We start from the raw sequence: 20,083 nt of genomic DNA, 5'->3' as shown, positions 1-20,083 counted from the left end.
ATAAAGCATTCTAGATCGCGTAAAATATTTTCATATTGAGAACGTCTCGGCTACTGTCACCAACAGTGTCAACTCACTAATTTAACTCCATTATTCTGCACACTGTTCTTTGCGCCACTCGCGAATAACATTCCCTAGAGCGCAGTTGAAGAAGAGAGATGAGAGTTCATGTTCTAGTCTTACCCGCTCTTCTAATTTCAGAGCTGCATAGAATGACTTAAGTTTACTTTGGGGTTGTGTTAATAATTGCTGTTGTTTCATAGTTAAATACAATTATTTGAGAATTTGAGTCGCGGTATCTCGATCAGTCGCGTATGTCGGGTCCAAACAACGCAAGAGAATCTGCGTTACCGTTTGGTGGTGTTACGAAACCGATGTAAATTCACTCCCCCCGCCCCAAGTCGCTCGCTTACCAGCTTGTAAGAAGGGGTGTGTTATACGAGTAGGATTTCGATTTGGACTTTTATGTGTTTTGTCAACAGACTCTATGTCTTCGCCGTCAATAGGTAGTGATCATTTAAGGACTGACAGACCCGTGAAATTGTCTGAGGACGCTTGCTCACTGTTAGTAGCACACGAGTGGCCTATCACTTTCGGTTGTTGTCTCGTATTGTCTGCGCGCTTTTCTGAAGTAAAATATGTGGTTTGACAACTACATCAATACGCCTTCTGATGATCTGCGAAAATCACTACGAATTCCTTAATTATGAATTTTAGATAAGAAAGGATAGATTTAAGATTCGTGATTTACTCAACAAGTAATATGAAGGAAGAAAGATCAGGATCGACGACATGGTCATCAGAGACGTAGCACGTATTTGGAAAGGATGGGGAAGGAAATTGGCCACGTCTTTTCAAAGGAACCATCTTGCCTTACGCAATTTAGGGAACTCATCTAAATCTGAATAGCCGGACGGGAATTTGTACTGTTGACCTCCCCAATAGGAGTCCAGTATCTTAACAGGCCGCCATCTCGTTTAGCCATGTGAAAACAGAGGGTATTTTACAACAGGTCTTTCCTTAGCATCTGCGGTATCGTTCTACTTTCATATTCAATGGTGTCCCCGTCCTGGCCTATTGGTGCTGGTCGTATTACTAACTATTGTAGTTTATTTGACACAGATCTTAGTCTTTACACTACAATAGACATTGGCTACGAATGGAATGCTACTTTACGTGACGTCCCAATGAAATGCAATATAGTAGGTGAACAAAAGTAAATTAAACAGAATAAATAAGTACTGCCACAGAATCTTATCTGTTATTGCTCATCACTAGGGAATCTGACTCGGCGCAGTTCACAGAACATGCAGGATCGTGATGGGTGAACGTCATTAAGAGGAATCAGCAGGTTTTGCACTACGGATGAGAAGGCTGCAACTGTTTCACGCTGTCGCAGGCGGCCGCTGGCAGTGCCGGCCTCAGAGGCTCTCGTCCTCCTGGCGGTCCCAGGCCAGCAGGGTGTTCATGTTGGCGATGGAGCGCGTGCTCCAGGCGTCCAGCGGGTCCGGCGCCTCCTCCAGACGGCGCTCCTCCGCCGCCACCGCCACCGACACCGGCGCCGCCTGCGCGGACGTCCCGCGCCTCGACGGAGTCGCCGCCGCCGGCGCCACCCTGCAACCACACTCTCGCTGCAGTACCAGCGTGCGTCTTTGGCAAAGACAGATGCTGCTTGTGGGAGAATTAAAGAAACCTTTGGAAAAAACAGAAGGGGCTGTATAAATACACTACTGGCTATTAAAATTGCTACACCACGAAGACGACGTGCTACAGACGCGAAATTTAACCGACAGGAAGAAGATGCTGTGATATGCAAATGATTACCTTTTCAGAGCAGTTACATAAGGCTGGCGCCGGTGGCGACACCCACAACGTGCTGACATGAGGAAAGTTTCCAACCGATTTCTCATACACAAACAGCAGTTGACCGGCGTTACCTGGTGAAACGTTGTTGTGATGCCTTCTACAAGGAGGAGAAATGCGTACCATCACATTTCCGTCTTTGATAAAGTTCGGATTGTAGTCTATCGCGATTGCGATTTGTTGTATCGCTACATTGCTGCTCGCGTTGGTCGAGATCCAATGACTGATAGCAGAATATGGAATCGGTGCGTTCAGGAGGGTAATACGGAACGCCGTGCTGGATCCCAACGGCCTCGTATCACTAGCAGTCGAGATGAAAGGCATCTTATCCACATGGCTGTAACGGATCATGCAGCCACGTCTCGATCCCTGAGCCAACAGATGGGGATGCTTGCAAGGCAACAACCATCTGCACGAACAGTTCGACGACGTTTGCAGCAGCATGGACCATCAGCTCGGAGACCATGGCTGCGGTTACCCTTGACGCTGCATCACAGACAGGAGCGCCTGCGATTGTGTACTCAACGACGAATCTGGTTGCACGAATGGCAAAACGTCATTTTTTCGGATGAATCCAGGTTCTGTTTACAGCATTATGGTGGCGGCATCCGTGTTTGGCGACATCGCGGTGAACGCACATTGGAAGCGTGTATTCGTCATCGCCATACGGGCGTATCACCCCGCGTGATGGTATAGGGTGCCATTGGTTACACGTCTCGGTCACCTCTTGTTCGCATTGACAGCACTTTGAACAGTGGACGTTACACTTCAGATGTGTTACGACCCGTGTTACGATCCCTGCGAAACCCTACATATCAGCAGGATAATGCACGGCCTCACGTTGCAGGTCCTGTACGGGCCTTTCTGTATACATAAAATGTTCGACTGCTGCCCTGGCCAGCATATTCTCCAGATCTCTCACCAACTGAAAACGTCTGGTAAATGGTGGCCGAGCAACTGGCTCGTCACAATACTCCAGTAACTACTCTTGATGAACTGTGCCATCTTGTTGAAGCTGCATGGGCAGCTGTACCTGTACACGCCATCCAAGCTCTGTTTGACTCAATGCCCAGGCGTAACAAGGCCAGTGGTGGTTGTTCTGGGTACCGATTTCTCAGGATCTATGCACCCAAATTGTGTGAAAATGTAATGACATGTCAATTTTAGTATAATATATTTGTCCAATGAATACCCGTTTATCATCTGATTATGTCATTCGCTGAAGCCAACATCTCGATCAGGGAACCTGTGGCGGATTCCATTTGCAGGTGACTTCTGGAAGGCTGCTCCGTTTATTAAATGAAACAACAAGTTTACTGTTACCAGTCACCGTTTTATTTTTTCCACGACGCGTTTCGAAGGTTTAAACCTCCATCATCGGGTGGATTTACGTTTGTTAGTATTACATATGTGTGTATGTTGTGTTACGACATTTGGAGGAACTTGTGGCACTGCCTAGTGGAGGCACTACTCTGCAAAGGCTTAAAACACAATGTTCAAGCTCCGCTGGACCAAAAGAACCAAGAGAAGCTCATCACTTGTGTCACACAGATCTCGACCACCGCCTTTAAGAAGCAAACCGACAGAATATCATCCTGCCACAAAATTACGAAGGAAGTAATAAATAGTTCCACAGGTAAAATTGTTTTTTGCAAAAGAAAATTTGGAATTTTTTTTTTATGAAATCAGAGAATTTACCGGATCAAGAGTAAGGAGTGATGTCGTTACTAAGCAGGTGCGGAGGCTTGTCTATTTGAGTTAGTTTATTTCAGACTAAATAATATGAATTGTATGATATTGATCATTATACATTTATCTCTTAAAAATACTGCGGTTGTTACATTTCAGACCCGATATATGAAATAATTATGAGATGACAGAATGTTAATGCCTAACTTACTATAAGAGTTTTCTCTACAGCAAACGTTTTCTAATATATTACTGTACGATTATTATCTTAATATTGTTTCGATATCTGTACTAGATTAAGAAAAAAGTTCATAACATATGAATGCTGATCTAAATACTGCTGCCCAGCTGATATTTTTTTCTTGTAGTCCTGTGGAAACGGTGAACTGAATGACTCGCCATGCTACAAATACAGAAATACATTATAGAACCGATACTGCCATACATTAAAAAAAAAGTCAGTACTATGTTTCAAGATTTTTCTTACCCTTTCGCTCAGACAAATTAAAAACTACAATCATCACATTAACACCGGTAATTTCGGAGAAACTAGGCTAAGTGTATCGCTACATGTTTAATACTAATACAACAAGTCGTTCATTTATTAAAACCAGTGCTTGATTTCAGCCATGAAAGAAAAAAACTGTAAACATCAGACCTCTTTGCGTAGAGCGTAATGACAGAAATACGGCTTCTGCCACATGGCTTCAAATCTCAATGCGGCAAAGATAGGGAAGTGCGCAGTCTGTGTGTACCGGGTGTTTATAATTTAAGCGCTGCCGCTCACGGAGCTGCAGTGTGGGCTGTAATAATCGTATCGCAGCGAAGCTTGGTAGTTACGCTAATGCGTTAATGTGGAACCCATTTACGCTGGAAAAAATTAGTTCCAGTTTTGGCCACCAGGTGCAAATCTAGCGCTATGAATGCAAGAAAGATATACAGAAATGTTCCCATATGTAATGAATTCGGGACGGAACGTGAACAGAAAAGGTCAAACAAGTGAGAAAGTCATAATGCTGATTTTCCTATTAAACATCTTGCATCAAAACAGCGGTTTCCACAAAGTTACGCTCTTCCAAAGCAGTGATCACGTATGGTACAAGAAGGTCTCGATAACTTGCAGACGTCACGGCACACCTGACCGGACGTCTCGGTGCATTCTCTTCATAGAAAGACGGACCGAGAACAATCGTGCCTGTGAATCCACACCACACAATCACATAAGGCAAGTGCAGTGGCTCTTCGTGCACAGCAAGAGATTTAACGGTACCCCAAAGTCGGCATTCCTGTGTATTCAAAGCACTCTGTAATGCAAATCGTGTCTTGTCGCTCCATAAAATATTGCCCGGTCACATGTCATCAATGCCGCCTGAAATCGTAGTGAGCACTTTCTCAGATAATTATTTTGAACAACCATCACTTGACCTCTTAGTAACAAATAATCCTGACCAAAAAGGGGGAATCATGAGATTTACGGGGATTAGTGACCACAAGGTTGTTGTAACTGGACTGAATACCGTAACATCAAAACCCACGAAAAGTAAACGCAAAATTCATCTATCTAAAAAAGCAGATAAACATTCACTTGACACCTTCCTAAGAGACAGTCTCCACTTCTTCTAGTATGATAATGTAAGCGTAGACCTGATATGGTTTAAATTCAAAGAAATATTATCAACAGCTCTATACCAAACAAATTAATAAGAAATGATAGTGATCCCACATGGCACATAAAACTGGTCAGAACACTGTTACAGGAGCAACGAAATAAGCATGCCAGATTTGAAGGAACGAAAGTCCCCCAAGATTGGCGAATTTTTACAGAAGCTCGAAATTTAGCACGAACTCCAATGCGAGGCGCTTTTAATAGTTTCCGCAACGAAACTCTCTCGAAATCTGGCAAAAAAACCTAAAGAGATTTTGGTCGTATGTAAAGTACGGTGGTGGTGGTGGTGGTTAGTGTTTAACGTCCCGTCGACAACGAGGTCATTAGAGACGGAGCGCAAGCTAGGATTGGGAAGGAAATCGGCCGTGCCCTTTCAAAGGAACCATCCCGGCATCTGCCTGAAACGATTTAGGGAAATCACGGAAAACCTAAATCAGGATGGCCCGAGACGGGATTGAACCGTCGTCCTCCCGAATGCGAGTCCAGTGTAAAATACGCCAGCGGCAAAACTGCGGCAGCGGTAAAACTGCGCTAACAATGGTGATGTTGTCGATGACAGTAAAATGCTACTAAAGCACGGTTTTCCGGAATTTCTTCACAAAAGAAGACGAAGTAAATATATTCCAGAACTCGAATCAAGAACAACTGTCAACATGAGTCACTTGGAAGTAGATATCCTCGGTGTAGCGAAGCAGCTTAAAACACTTTATAAAGGCAAGACTTCCGTTCCAAATTGTACATCCCTCAGGTTCCTTTCAGAATATATTAATACGACAGCTCCATTCTTAGCAATCATATAGAATCTCTCACTCGTAAAAAGATCCGTGCCCAAAGACTGGAAAGTTCCATAAGTCATACCAATACCCAAAAATGAAATCCGCCGAATACAGACCCATATCACTAATGTCGTTTTACAGTAGGATTTTGAGACATATATCATGCTCAAACGGAAACGATTTATTGATGAATAGCCAACAGGGATTCAGAAAATATCGTTCTTGTGAAACACAACTAGCTTTTTATTCTCACGAAGTAGTGAATACTGTCGATCAGGGACGTCAAACTGATTCCATATGCTTAGATTTACAAAAGGCTTTTGACAAGCGAGTTCTAATTGCTTGCCAGTAGAGTATCGTCTCCGTTGCTTCACTGGATTCGTGATTTTCTGTCATAAAGGTCACAGTTCGCGATAACTGACGGAAAGTCTCCGAGTAAAACAGAAGTAATATCTGGCGTTCCCCAAGTAAGTGTTGCCTTCCTGATCTACGTAAACGATTTGGGAGAAAATCTGAACAACACTCTTAGATTTTTTGTATATGATGCTTTCATTTGCCGAGTGAGATTAGCCGAGCGGTCTAAAGGCACTGCTGTTACGGACTGTGCGGCTGGTCCCGGCGGAGGTTCGAGTCCTCCCTCGGGCATGGGTACGTGTGTGTTTGTCCTTAGGATAATTTAGGTTAAGTAGTGCGTAAGCTTAGGGCCTGATGACCTTAACAGTTAAGTCCCATAAGATTTCACACACATTTGAACATTTTTGAACATTTGATGCTTTCATTTATTGTCTTGTAAAATCATCAGATGATCAAAACGAATCGCAAAATGATTTAGACATGATACACGTATAGTGCAAAAGTGGCAATTGACTGTAAATAATGAAAGGTGTGAAGTCACCAACATGAATACTAAAAGGAATTGGTTAAATGTCGGGTACACGATAAATCACACAAATCTAAAGGCTGTAAACCCAACTAAATACTAAGCGATTACAATTATGAATAACTTACTTTGCGGGGAAAGCAAACCAAAGACTGCGATTTATTGACAGAACACTTAGAAAACGTAACAGTTCTACCAAAGCGACTGCTTACATTGCGCTTTCCCACCATCTTCTGTAGTACTGTTGTGCAGTATGGGATCCGCATCAGATAGGATTGAAGGAGGACATCGAAAAAATTCGTACAAGGGCAGCTCGTTTTGTATTATCGCGAAATAGTGGAGAGAGTGCCACGGATATGACACACAAATTGGGGTGGCAGACGTTACAACAAAGGCGTTTTTAACTATGGAGGACCTTCTCATGAAATTTAGATCACCAACTTCCTCCTCAGAATGTTGGCGCCCGCCTACAGAGGGAGAAATGACCATCGTAATAAAATAAGGGAAATCAGAGCCAACACGGAAAGATTTAAGTGTTCGTTTTTCCCGTGCGCTGTTCGAGAGTGGAAAGTTAGCGAATTAGCTTGAACCTAGTTCGATGAAACTCTGTCAGGCACTTAATTGGTGAATTGCAGAGTAATCTTGTAGATGTAGATGAACTTCGATTCGTGTCAGTAACCTAAGAGCAAATTCAGAATGTTCCCGCAGATCGAGAGGTTTCAGTTGCTGCACCGTCTGTATCTTGTTCGGGTACCAGTCTATTGTAGACCGCGAAACTTTCCGCAGCGTTGACTATGTGATGGATACTGCAGAAGCAGTCGCACTAGCCTGGACACGTGCTGCATGGTCAGTTAGAGCAACAGCAACCTCGTCAGCAACTCCTACTGGGATAGGTGCCACAAGCTCACTCGCGTTTTCGAATTTCATTATAATCTTCTTATCCATTTAACGACATCGCGCTTCTCTTCAGGCCTTCCAGTTGCTGATATTCTCTCAATGCAGCACTGTAATTGTTGCCGTTCATATAAAACACTTCCCCTAACCGAGTCCGGTCTCTCTTCTCAATAACCATACTGTTCACTCACGTTATTGGTTGTCAAATGACAGCGTGGATGTCATATGGTCGTACAACCAGTGTAGAGCGCTAAATTTGCATCTGGTGACCAAAACTGGAACTGATTTCTTCAAGGGTAAATTAATGCATTGGCATATATACCAAATTTCGCTGTCATACGATAATTACGGCCCACACTGGTAACCCGTGAGTAGCTGCGCATTAATTATAAAGACCCCGTACGGTACCTAAGATAGTGGTCGTCAAAGCTTTCCACTAAAGAGCCAAAACCGAAGTCGTGGGACAGCACATCGGGCCGCATGTGTACAGATTTTGTTATTAATTGGTGACATACACAAAATTAGCATGTTGTGAGCCCCGAACAGACTTTAGTAATGATCGCTGAAAGTCGGCAACATTCGGTACACCGGTTCTCTGTTTCAGAATGCTGCAATCCTCAGCGTCATCGAGGTCATTACGCGGCAGTGTTGTTGTCTGTGTGAGCTGATGATACATTGATTAATAACAGTAGTTATATTTATATTTACCTGCATTGTGCAATATGGGGCATGATCACAAATATTTATAAAATGTTTTGAATGTCGATTTCCTCCAACTCATTGCACTGTATTACAACAGCCTTAATTAGTTTAATGTTCCTTGCTTCAAATAAGTATCGTATTTGAAGATGACTGCCTCTGAACGCGTCAAAATTTACGTTATAGCAGCTGAACGCTATGAGTCACGCACGCCCGTGAGCTGTCAGTGCTGGAAGACAAACATTGAAACATTCCTTTTTGTCACATCGTCTAAGCCCGCATAGATCACGAGTGAAAGCGCTGGATATTTGAAGCTTGTGACTGATTCCAAGGACTGATCGTCGAACGCTTAGTCAAACGCCCACAGCCAGCTCATACTCACCAGAAATATCTTCGAATACCGCAACGTAAACATGTAAACAAGTCTTTAATACAGCTGCACCCGTTCACAGAAATCTACATCTACATTTATACTCCGCAAGCCACCCAGTGGTATGTGGCGGAGGGCACTTTACGTGCCACTGTCATTACCTCTCTTTCCTGTTCCAGTCGTGTATGGTTCGCGGGAATAACGACTGCCGGAAAGCCTCCGTGCGTGCTGGAATCCCTCTAATTTTACATTCGTGATCTCCTCGGGAGGTATAAGTAGGGGGAAGCAATATATTCGATACCTCATCCAGAAACGCATACCTAAACAGATGCTCCTCCAGCCTAAGACAACAAGACAACTGTTCAGTTCCATCTCGAAACTGGTGCCACTGTCCCATTAACCACAGCGATGGGTACTCGTCCCATCAAACCTAATGCACAGCGGCTCCGTTGTTACAACGAGCAAAATACTCCTCTCGGACGTGTTAGCGAATTGGACGCAGTATATATATTCCCAAGTGACAGATCACGATGAAGTGCCTCAATGCATAATCATTCTTTTATTAGAACACAGAACATTTTCATTGTGTCAGCCACGTTTAAATATTATACGAACATTCAGACAGACACAGCCGGCCGCTGTAGCTGTGCGGTTCTAGGCGCTTCAGTCCGGAACCGCGCTGCTGCTACGGTCGCAGGTTCGAATCCTGCCCCGGGCATGGATGCGTGTGATGTCCTTAGGTTAGTTGGTTTAAGTAGTTCTAAGTCTAGGGGACTGATGACCTCATATGTTAAATCCCATAGTGCTTAGAGCCATTTGAACCATTTTGAAACAAACACACACAGTAACACAATGCATATATATTGTTATTGTATTTCCTCTTTACTTGTGTCCACAGTGCTGCAATAGTTTATAAAGGAATGCATTTTTCCATCTGGTTTGTTTTTAAATATATTTTTTCGGCCTAGTATGTCATTCCCAAGTGACAGATCATTTTGAATTGCCTCAATGTATAATATGTAAACGTGGCTGACTCAATAAAAGTGTCCTAATAAAAGGATGATCATGCACTGCGGCACTTAATAGTGATCTGTCACTTGGGAATGGAGTCGAAATCGCTATCGTGAATAAATACATTTAAAAACAGTCCACTTGGAAAGTTGTCATTTATAAAGTACAAAATAATCTCGTGCCGTGTCTTCTTTTTTTCTTGTCGCTTCAAAAAATGGTTCAAATGGCTCTAAGCACTGTGGGACTTAACATCTGGGGTCATCAGTCCCCTAGACTTAGTACTTAAACCTAACTAACCTAAGGACATCACACACATCCATGCCCGAGGCAGGATTCGAACGTGCGGCCGCAGCAGCCGCGAGGTTCCAGACTGAAGCGCTTAGAACCGCTCGGCCACCGCGGCCGGCTCTTGTGGCTTCTACCTGAACATTTTTGTCTCCAATGGTTTCCAAACCTTCAGTTTTCATATCGTTGGCAAAGTCCATAATAGTTCGCCGCGCATTACCTTCGACATCATAGAGGCGTTGAGTGACGAATATTCTTTTCACTTTCACGTCGGCATGGGTTGTGCAAATGATCATATTGCAAATATCACGCTCCAATGGACGGCGGCGCTTGATTTGTATCGCTCTCTCCACCGTCCGCGACCCCTTCAGGCAAGAACTTGGCGGTCTCGAGCGGCAACAACTTCTGACGTCAGTCTAAGGCAGTCGGTAGGCAATGCCTCTACATGTAATGGAGAACCCTAACGGCAAACTTGGCCTCTGCGGTGATTTCAAGTCCACTATCGACGCTCAATCTGTGATCGATCGTACCCAATCCTTCCTTCAAAAGACCTTCTGATCAAACTCGCAGACGGGAGCTTGTTTTCCAAAACGCATGTGGCCGATGTACGTCTCCAGCTTACACTAAATTTTGAAAAAAAAACAAATACACACAGAGTGTATTCAATTCTGTATGCAAATAGATTCACACCAAAAATTGATATAGCACATGACCAGCAGTCAGTGAACAGAGTAGAATGCTCCAGTTGCGCGCCCATAAACCCCAACACACACGTAGAATGCTCCAAATTTTCTGGTGTACATATTAATGAAACTTGAACTGAAAAAGCATGTTACTTTGTTTCCCAAACAACTAAGTCCAGAAACTTTTGCTCTTTTTATAATTAACCTCCTGACATGTTTTCATATTTCCGGTCAATAATGTTGTATGGAATAATTTTCTGGGGTAACTCCTATCAGAAAGAAAGCACTGATTGCACAAAAGCGAGCAGTAAGAATAATATGTGGCGTTCGTCCAGAGACGCCATGTAGGTACTCCCTCTTAAAGAAGCTAGGTATCTTAATTGCGCCGTCACAGTATTTATATTCGCTAATGAAATTCGAAATTCGTTATAAAGGATCCGTCACAATTTGAGAACAACAATGAGGTCCACACTTACAACACTGGACGCATAAATGACCTTTATTACCCATTACTGAAGTTGTCATTGGATAAGAAAGGAGAAGAAACTCAAAATGTTGCAACAAAAAGCTTTGATCGTTTGCCCAATAACATAAAATTCCTGACATGTTTCTATTTACAAACTCGTAGACTGCAAAAAGGGGGATAGAAAGGGCTTGTTGCTTGAGTAGAACTAAAAAAATAAGATACTCATTTACACATAGCCTGTAAGCTGACTCATTCCACATAATTTCCATAAAAGAATCATTCAAATGAACTATGGAACATGTAACCAACAAATTAATTACGTAACTCTCTAAATTTCAATAAGTGGCGCGCATGCCATCACTGCTTGCAGCACCATGTCGTCACTCAAAAGTATCTCTTCTATTGAATGGGTCCCTCAGGTCTTCGTGTCAGTCAACGGCCGGTCATTTGCATGTGCTGAATTCCCTTCCTTTTGCCATACTACTAGAATTGATCATATTTTCCCACCACCCTTCTCCCAAGCCTCCACCGGCGAAGCAGAACACTTAACACACACCTTCAACAAACACCTTGAGAAAATAATGTCCATAGACACCAACAAAGAGGACGTCATGATGCGATTCCTGTCTTCGTACTGAACCACTCCAATGAGTGGATGTCCAAAGAGGATGCCATAATAGAGGAAATTCCTTTCTTCGTATTGAACCATTCCAATTCTCGGTCAGTCCAAGACCAAAATACCCATATCCACCACCTATGCTCCTTCTTACATCTTTAGCGTCCCACGACATATCCATCAATTCGGTCAGCCTGGGGATTGCCAGTGTGGGTCCACACAGATGCCGGAGTAAGTACTAGGCGCAAGGAGTAAAATGCTTTTGGAGCTAAACACGAACTAGGTGATCCGTCGATATCAAGCCAATCAGCTTTGCCCCCCCAGTTCACTCTATCCTCTGGACTGAGACCAGTCTCCCACTTCGCTTCCATAGTATAATCTTAGATTTAGTCCTGGAATATCTTCATTTAAAGACGTCCCCCCACTCCTGTTATTCTTCAACAGACATCGGGGAAGCTATGGATGTGGAACCTCTGCCTTTCTTACTACTGTTGTCCCCTTCAGGATGTGCACTCAGCACAGAAAAGTCACAGAGGAGTCTGCCAGACGTCAGGACTCTTCCAGTCAGAGCCTTTTGTAAAGCTACTTGGCCAGCAGTGGTGGCCGTGCGGTTTTAGGCGCTACAGTCCGGAACCGCGCGACCGCTACGGTCGCAGGTTCGAATCCTGCCTCGGGCATGCATGTGTGTGATGTCCTTAGGTTAGTTAGGTTTAAGTAGTTCTAAGTTTTAGGGGACTGATGACCTCAGATGTTAAGTCCCATAGTGCTCAGAGCCATTTGAACCATTAAAAAGCTACCCGTCACCACCTCCGCCTTCCCGGTGTGCTGTCACCGCCAACATCACTGCCATCGGCCAGGACATTTTCGATTAAACCACCATAATTGCATTCTCGCCTGACTAGGCATCGACTCAGTCACTGATAAGGGCATAGCACAAACGCTGACACACTGTGGCCTGCGCTATGAGGCAATTGTCTCATATCCAATCGTGCCCTCGACTACAATGTATGGCCAGTTTATAGGGACCGGAACCGGCCGTGCAAGAACACTTCGGATATTTCAGCACCTAGCGATAGCGCGAGAATCTGTCGTGAAACCCTGCCTTCAGTGGGCTGGGATTTCTACATTAGATGACATTCCTATTGCTTAGAACGGATTTGCTTTTAATCCCTGGACATTCTGGCTTAATTATCATGTTCTGTTTTGGACTCTAGTTTACTCTGACCCGGCATAGATAAATTACGAACTGTTATTGTTGTTGTACTCATCATCATCATTTAAGACTGATTATGCCTTTCAGCGTTCTGTCTGGGGCATAGCCCCCTTATAAAATTCCTCCATGATCCCCTATTCAGTGCTAACATTGGTTCCTCCTCTGATGTTAAACCTATTACTTCAAAATCATCTCCTTGGTCTGCCCCGACTCCTCCTACCCTCAACTGCTGAACCCATGAGTCTCTTGGGAAACCTTGCTTCTCCCATGCGTGTAACACGACCCCACCATCTAAGCCTGTTCCCCCTGACTGCTACATCTATAGAGTTCATTCCCAGTTTTTCTTTGATTTCCTCATTGTGGACACCCTCCTGCCATTGTTCCCATCTACTAGTACCTGCAATCATCCTAGCAACTTTCATATCCATAACCTCAACCTTGTTGATAATGTAACCTGAATCCACCCAGCTTTCGCTCCCATACAACAAAGTTAGTCGAAAGATTGAACGGTGCACAGATAACTTAGTCTTGGTACTGACTTCCTTCTTGCTGAAGAGAGTAGATCATAGCTGAGCGCTCACTGCATTAGCTTTGCTACACCTCGCTTCCAGTTCTTTCACTATGTTGCCATCCTGTGAGAATATGCATCCTAAGTACTTGAAACCGTCCACCTGTTCTAACTTTGTTCCTCCTATTTGGCATTCAATCCGTTTATATTTTTTTCCCACTGCCATTAGTTTCGTTTTGGAGATGCTAATCTTCATACCATAGTCCTTACATTTCTGATCTAGCTCTGAAATATTACTTTGCAAACTTTCAGTCGAATCTGCCATCACAACTAAGTCATCCGCATATGCAAGACTGCTTACTTTGTGTTCACATATCTTAATCTCACCCAGCCAGTCTATTGTTTTCAACATATGATCCATAAATAATATGAACAACAGTGGAGACAGGTTGCAGCCCTTGAAACTACTCTGAACCATGAACTCAATTTACCGTCAACTCTAACTGCTGCCTGACTATCCATGTAAAGACCTTTAATTGCTTGCAAAAGTTTGCCTCCTATTCCATAATCTCGTATAACAGACAATAACTTCCTCCTAGGAACCCGGTCATATACCTTTTCTAGATCTATAAAGCATAGATACAATTCCCTGTTCCACTCATAACACTTCTCCATTATTTGCCGTAAGCTAAAGATCTGGTCCTGACAACCTCTAAGAGGCCTAAACCCACTCTGATTTTCATCCAATTTGTCCTCAACTAATACTCGCACTTTCCTTTCAACAATGCCTGAGAAGATTTTACCCACAACGCTGATTAAAGAGATACCTCTGTAGTTGTTACAATCTTTTCTGTTTCCATGTTTAAAGATTGGTGTGATTACTGCTTTTGTCCAGTCTGATGGAACCTGTCCGGACTCCCAGGCCATTTCAATTATCCTGTGTAGCCATTTAAGACCTGACATTCCACTGTATTTGATGAGTTCCGACTTAATTACATCCACCCCAGCTGCTTTATTGCACTGCAATCTATTGACCATTTTCTCCATTTCCTCAAATGTGATCCTATTTCCATCATCATTCCTATCCCATTCTACCTCGAACTCTGAAACATTACTGATCGTATTTTCACCTACATTGAGAAACTCTTCAAAATATTCCCTCCATCTGCCCAAGGCATCCACAGGATTCACCAGCAGTTTTCCTGACCTGTCGAAAATATTTGTCATTTCCTTCTTACCTCCCTTTCGAAGACTGCTAATTACACTCCAGAATGGTTTTCCAGCAGCTTGACCCATAGTCTCCAACCTGTTTCCAAAGTCTTCCCAAGATTTCTTCTTGGATGCTGCCATTATCTGTTTGGCTTTGTTTCTTTCTTCAACATAACTTTCTCTGTCTACCTGAGTTCTAGTATGTAGCCATTTTTGATACGCCTTCTTTTTCCTTTTACACGCTGCCTTGACTGTGTCATTCCACCAAGCTGTTTGCTTCATCCTACTTTTACACACTACTGTTCCAAGACATTCTTTAGCCACTTCTAGTACTGTGTCCCTGTACCTTGTCCATTCCTTTTCCAATGACTGTAATTGACTACATTCAACTACCTGGTACCTTCCTGAGATCGCTGTTATGTACTTGCGCCTGATTTCCTTATCCTGAAGTTTCTCCACTCTTATCCTCCTACATATGGACCTGACCTCCTGCACTTTCGGCCTCACAATACCAATTTGACTGCAGATTAAATAATGATCAGTGTCATCAAAGAATCCCCTGAATACACGTGTGTCCCTCACAGCCTTCCTGAATTCCTGATCTATTATTATATAGTCGATGACAGATCTGGTTCCCCTGCCTTCCCAAGGATACCGGTGAATGTTCTTATGTTTAAAAAAGGAGTTTGTGATTACTAAGCCCATACTGGCACAGAAATCCAATAGTTGTTTCCCGTTCCTGTTGGCCTCCATATCCTCTCCAAATTTACCCATAACCTTTTCATACCCTTCTGTTCGATTTCCAATCCTGGCGTTAAAATCACCCATGAGCAGAACACTGTCCTTGTCCTTTACTCTAACAACTACATCACTGAGTGCCTCATAAAAACTATCCATCTTATCTTGATCTGTCCCTTCACAATGCGAATATACTGACGCAATCCTAATTTTCTTGCTAGACACTGCCAAATCTATCCACATCAGTCGTTCGTTTACATACCTTATTGCAACTACGCTGGGTTCCATTTCTTTCCTGATGTAAAGCCCTACACCCCATTGTGCTATTCCTGCTTTGACTCCTGACAGGTAGACCTTGTATTCTCCCACTTCCTCTTCTTTCTCACCCCTTACCCGAATGTCACTAACAGCTAAGACGTCCAGCCCCATCTTACTTGCAGCCTCTGCCAGCTCTACATTCTTCCCAGAGTAGCCCCCATTGATATTAATAGCTCCCCATCTCATTACCATTTGTTTCCCAAGTCGTATCTTAGGAGTCCCTGGTGTCAGTTAGAGGTGGGACTCCGTCACCTCCAAAGGTCCGAGACATTTTGCTCTGATTGTTGCCAGCATCATATTTAAAGTACCAGGGAAGCAGGTTGCTAGCCTTACTCGCCCCGAGTGCCATTGGGTTTTACCCCTAACGGTTGAGGGACTAACCGGTGGATTTGGTAGTCTTTGCCGCATGAGCACAAAGGTAACCACGACTCAGAATATGTCCGAGATGCCCAGCCTTATTCCAAAGTGACTGGTATCCCGACTGTCGGGACCACTTACTTGGCCACTCATACGTTGCCCGTGGTTCATGAACTAGGATATGACTACAGGAACCCACACCATGAGCCACCATGTTGTACTGTGACTATTATTTCAACGCGATGAATAAATTAGCGTCTTAGTCAATTTCAGTGTCGAATACTTTAGTCATTACATTTGAACTCAGGATATATCATAGTACTCTGCCACTAATAGGTACGAGTGATATAGATTGGTAGTACTGCGGATCATTTCTATTTCACAGATGAAATGTTGTTCTCTCTTAATCACGGAGAACACATCTCTGCTCAAGAGGTCTACGGCAAATTATAGACAACAGTGAAAATAATTCATCACTTTAGGAATTTGAGCTGCTTTCAACTATCACTAATACTGATTACCATACTACTCTTCTTAGCGGCTGTTCAGTGATGACCACATTTCTCCATTTTTGTTTGCGAAAGAACATTTGAAGAAGGAATTCAAGGCTTTGATTTTTGTTTTACTGTTTTCAGACGTCTCAGGTATCTTGCTCCCAAGATCTTTCACGCAACCCCACAAGCAGAACTCAGGAGGATCATATCAGATAAATTACCTGTCCACAAAACAAGATTTTCTCTACTTGTGTATCTTTCATTGGACTTCTGACAGAGGTTTCCACGAGCAAGGAAGGCGGGAGGGGGAGGAGGCGCAAACTGAGTTGGCCTCCATCATGTTGGAAACACATACATGCACTAAGACCAAGTCATCGGCAGTATTCTAGTGGAGTTTCACGTTCCAACAACTTGCGCTGTACATCTATATTTGATCGATTTTGCCTACCCTACAATTCATACCCTACAGTGTAATAAATCAGTTTATTACACTGTATTCCGTTAACTGAGTTGTCTCAGAACATGTTTGGATTCGTAACGTTCGTCTCTGGTGTTTCTTGTAGCTTCACTTGTTACATTTTCTCTTTTCCACAGAAAAATCCTGAACAGTTTCTATCTGCAGCTCTTCATCACCCCAAACACAAGAAGTCTCCAGTTCATTTACTTTTGCAGGTTAAATAAATTCCAAAAGTACGCATATCTCAAAGTTGTGTTGCGAAATAGATCGTCCATGAGCTCCCTGAGCCTCAGTGCATTTTAATGTTGGAAGATCTCCAAGCATCTGTCATATTAGTGAGTTTTGGTGTAGTCTCTCTATGGTAGCGTCTTTGTTGGATTCATTGCGACTGATAGGAGCTAATATGGAAAAGGAGATAAGTCTGTGGTCATTTCAACCCATTTTTAGTCAAAACCTAATACTTCGAACAAACTGACGTGGGTTATCCTCTGTGATCTGTAGCTATCTTCCATATCCTTTCTTCTTCCACATTCATTTGCATTCGTTTCGTAGTGACTCACCTACCCCTTCAAATTCACTAGTTCTCTTGAAGAACATGAGACTCGATACAAAAGAATTTACACTGAAATTTTAACAATTTGTTTAAAGGGCCTGAGAAATAATTTGGAAGTGGAGAAGAATATATATCTGAATGGTGAGGGAGAAGTTTAGTAGTATGTTAAGCTTTAACTTCATGAAGAAGACCGACATGAAACATAATTCGACGAATAACACGACATCTGAGAATGTTAGGACCGTTCATCCATTTTCTTTGGAGCAGATCGTAGAAAGTCGAATTTGTAGAACAGACCTGTTGACTCTGGCGGTTTTCGGCCGAGGCCTGGAGGCAGTCTTGTCCCTGTCGATGCTGAAGCGGCCAACGGCTGCGTGGGCGTTGGGAAGCGGCGGCTGCGCGGCTGCAGGGGGCGGGGTAGTTTCCGCGTCCATCTCAGGAGTCCGCACTGGAGGACTCTGCAAAAACAACAACAATCCTGTCTACAGCTGATCATCAAAACGAAAGGGGACCTTCGGTAGTCAGCGCTGCCTCTACTGTTGAAAATATTGGTAATGGACACCATTACAACAGACAGAAGCAGAAAAACATTCATTTTATATCGCTCTACAATGATGATTTCGTGATCGACATAAACTCAGCCAGACACTATATTAGTCAACCTCTTAAGGGGGAACACTGGTCGCTTTGTAGCGCTATCGATACTATCGAACAGGTACGAGGCAGTCATGTCACCCATCACAGCTGAAGTAAGTCATGGCAGTGAAGATGTGGGTAAGGTATGTGCCAGACTGCTGTATGGAATCAGCGCAGTAAGGTACTTGGAGACATGACAGAATGGCAGAAAGCGGCTGTCGTTTTTGGACGTGCCCATTACAACACCGAAAAAAGTTGCCCAGTTTGTTGGTATATCAACGCAGACTGTCGATCGTGTCTACAAGGAAAGGTGTACCACTAGCAGCCACGTAATAAGGAGCAAGAACATTACTCGCACAAAGAAAGACACAGACCTGAAACGAGATTTTCTTTGACATCCGACATGGATTACTGCTATCCGTAAATGCAGGCCCATTTCAACCATTTACCTAGCGAACACTGCGAAGCGAGCTGCGTGCAATAGACATTTGAGGTCAGATACTGTGCAAAAGGCCTATTCTCACAGAAACACATAAATATCCACGTCTTCAATTGGCTAACCACAGAAACTGGTCAGTAGCTGACTGGAGGCGTGCTGTGGAGACCGAGGAGTCGATATTTTGCTTTTTTTAAAACATGATGCTAGGCGTCGAATACACTGACGGTCCAAATAGTTCAGTCTGGAGGTGTTTCTCGTGCCATGACTTGACCTACTCTTTCAGATATCTGTGAAAATCATCTAGGACATTTATTTCAACTTTCTCAGTAACAAGCTTCTTTCTTCTACAATTTCATAATAAATATCCCGTAGACAGTCCCATCTTCTGAGACGACACCAACCAGCTCGCATACAATCCTGGTCTGTCGACAGCTCAGTTGCCAATCGCACCTCGACTGGTCCACTAAATCACCCGAGCCTAGGCCCATAGAAAATGTCTTTAACTATGTGGAACAGCTGGTGAAACGTAGGAATCAACGTCCCCGCAATTTGGTAGCTCTGCAGCATCTAACAATCATTGAGTGGCTTCAGCTATATGTGGCATATCTGAAGAAACCTGTTGGCTCTCTTTGTCTTCGAACTGAGGTCAGTCTCAATCCTAGAGATGATGTTGCACTGCAGTGTCATGTCTCCTGGGAATGACTAATTTTTTATCCGGTGCGTTTATTATGTTTCGTCGGCTTATATATAGACCATGATGGCAGCAACAGTAGTGGTGAAAAGGATAGAATCAAAGTTGTGTGGATGCTGTGGCAGGGGCTCACTAGAGTGCTGTATGACAAACAAATGCCTATACACTCAAAGCCAATATACACAAGACAGCCATTTGGGCCATTGCAATGTATGGAATTGAGAGATGGTCAGTAGCAGTGCCCAATGAAGGATAATGCAGTACTCCCTACTTTATCATGCTACCAACTAATATACCCACTATAGATTTTTATTTCTCCAATTCTGAAGCAAATAAGGAGAAGATGTGTTTACTGGCGTGAATACATTCACTGGATAGCAAGTTCTACTGTGGTCAAGGCTACCTAAATACTGGAAAGTAATGGAACATGTCCACCTAGTCAAGCTGTGATTGGAGAACACGTTAAGTATATGATGATTGTTTCGCTATGCACAGGCGACACAACACCGTAACAGATGTGCCACTCCAGATCCAAAGAAGTGGATCTTGATAAAATAGGATGAAGACATACC

General features: G+C 43.4%; 1 protein-coding gene across 1 annotated transcript in view; it reads right to left on the bottom strand.

Moving 5' to 3' along the window:
- Positions 1 to 816: 816 nt before the first annotated feature.
- LOC124736535 overlaps positions 817 to 20,083 on the bottom strand; it is a 264,204-nt gene continuing 244,937 nt past the window's right edge. The window contains exons 17-18 of the mRNA XM_047248575.1: positions 18,043 to 18,203; positions 817 to 1,614 (exon numbers count right to left, since the gene is read on the bottom strand). Of these exons, the coding sequence (XP_047104531.1) occupies positions 1,422 to 1,614; positions 18,043 to 18,203 (354 nt within the window). The 3' untranslated portion in view covers positions 817 to 1,421. The remainder of the gene's footprint in view (positions 1,615 to 18,042; positions 18,204 to 20,083) is intronic.

The sequence above is a fragment of the Schistocerca piceifrons genome, chromosome 1, assembly GCF_021461385.2.
Source record: "Schistocerca piceifrons isolate TAMUIC-IGC-003096 chromosome 1, iqSchPice1.1, whole genome shotgun sequence".
Lineage (NCBI taxonomy): Eukaryota > Metazoa > Arthropoda > Insecta > Orthoptera > Acrididae > Schistocerca > Schistocerca piceifrons.
Note: the sequence above shows the minus strand (reverse complement) of the source record. Positions and strands in the feature narration are given on the sequence as shown.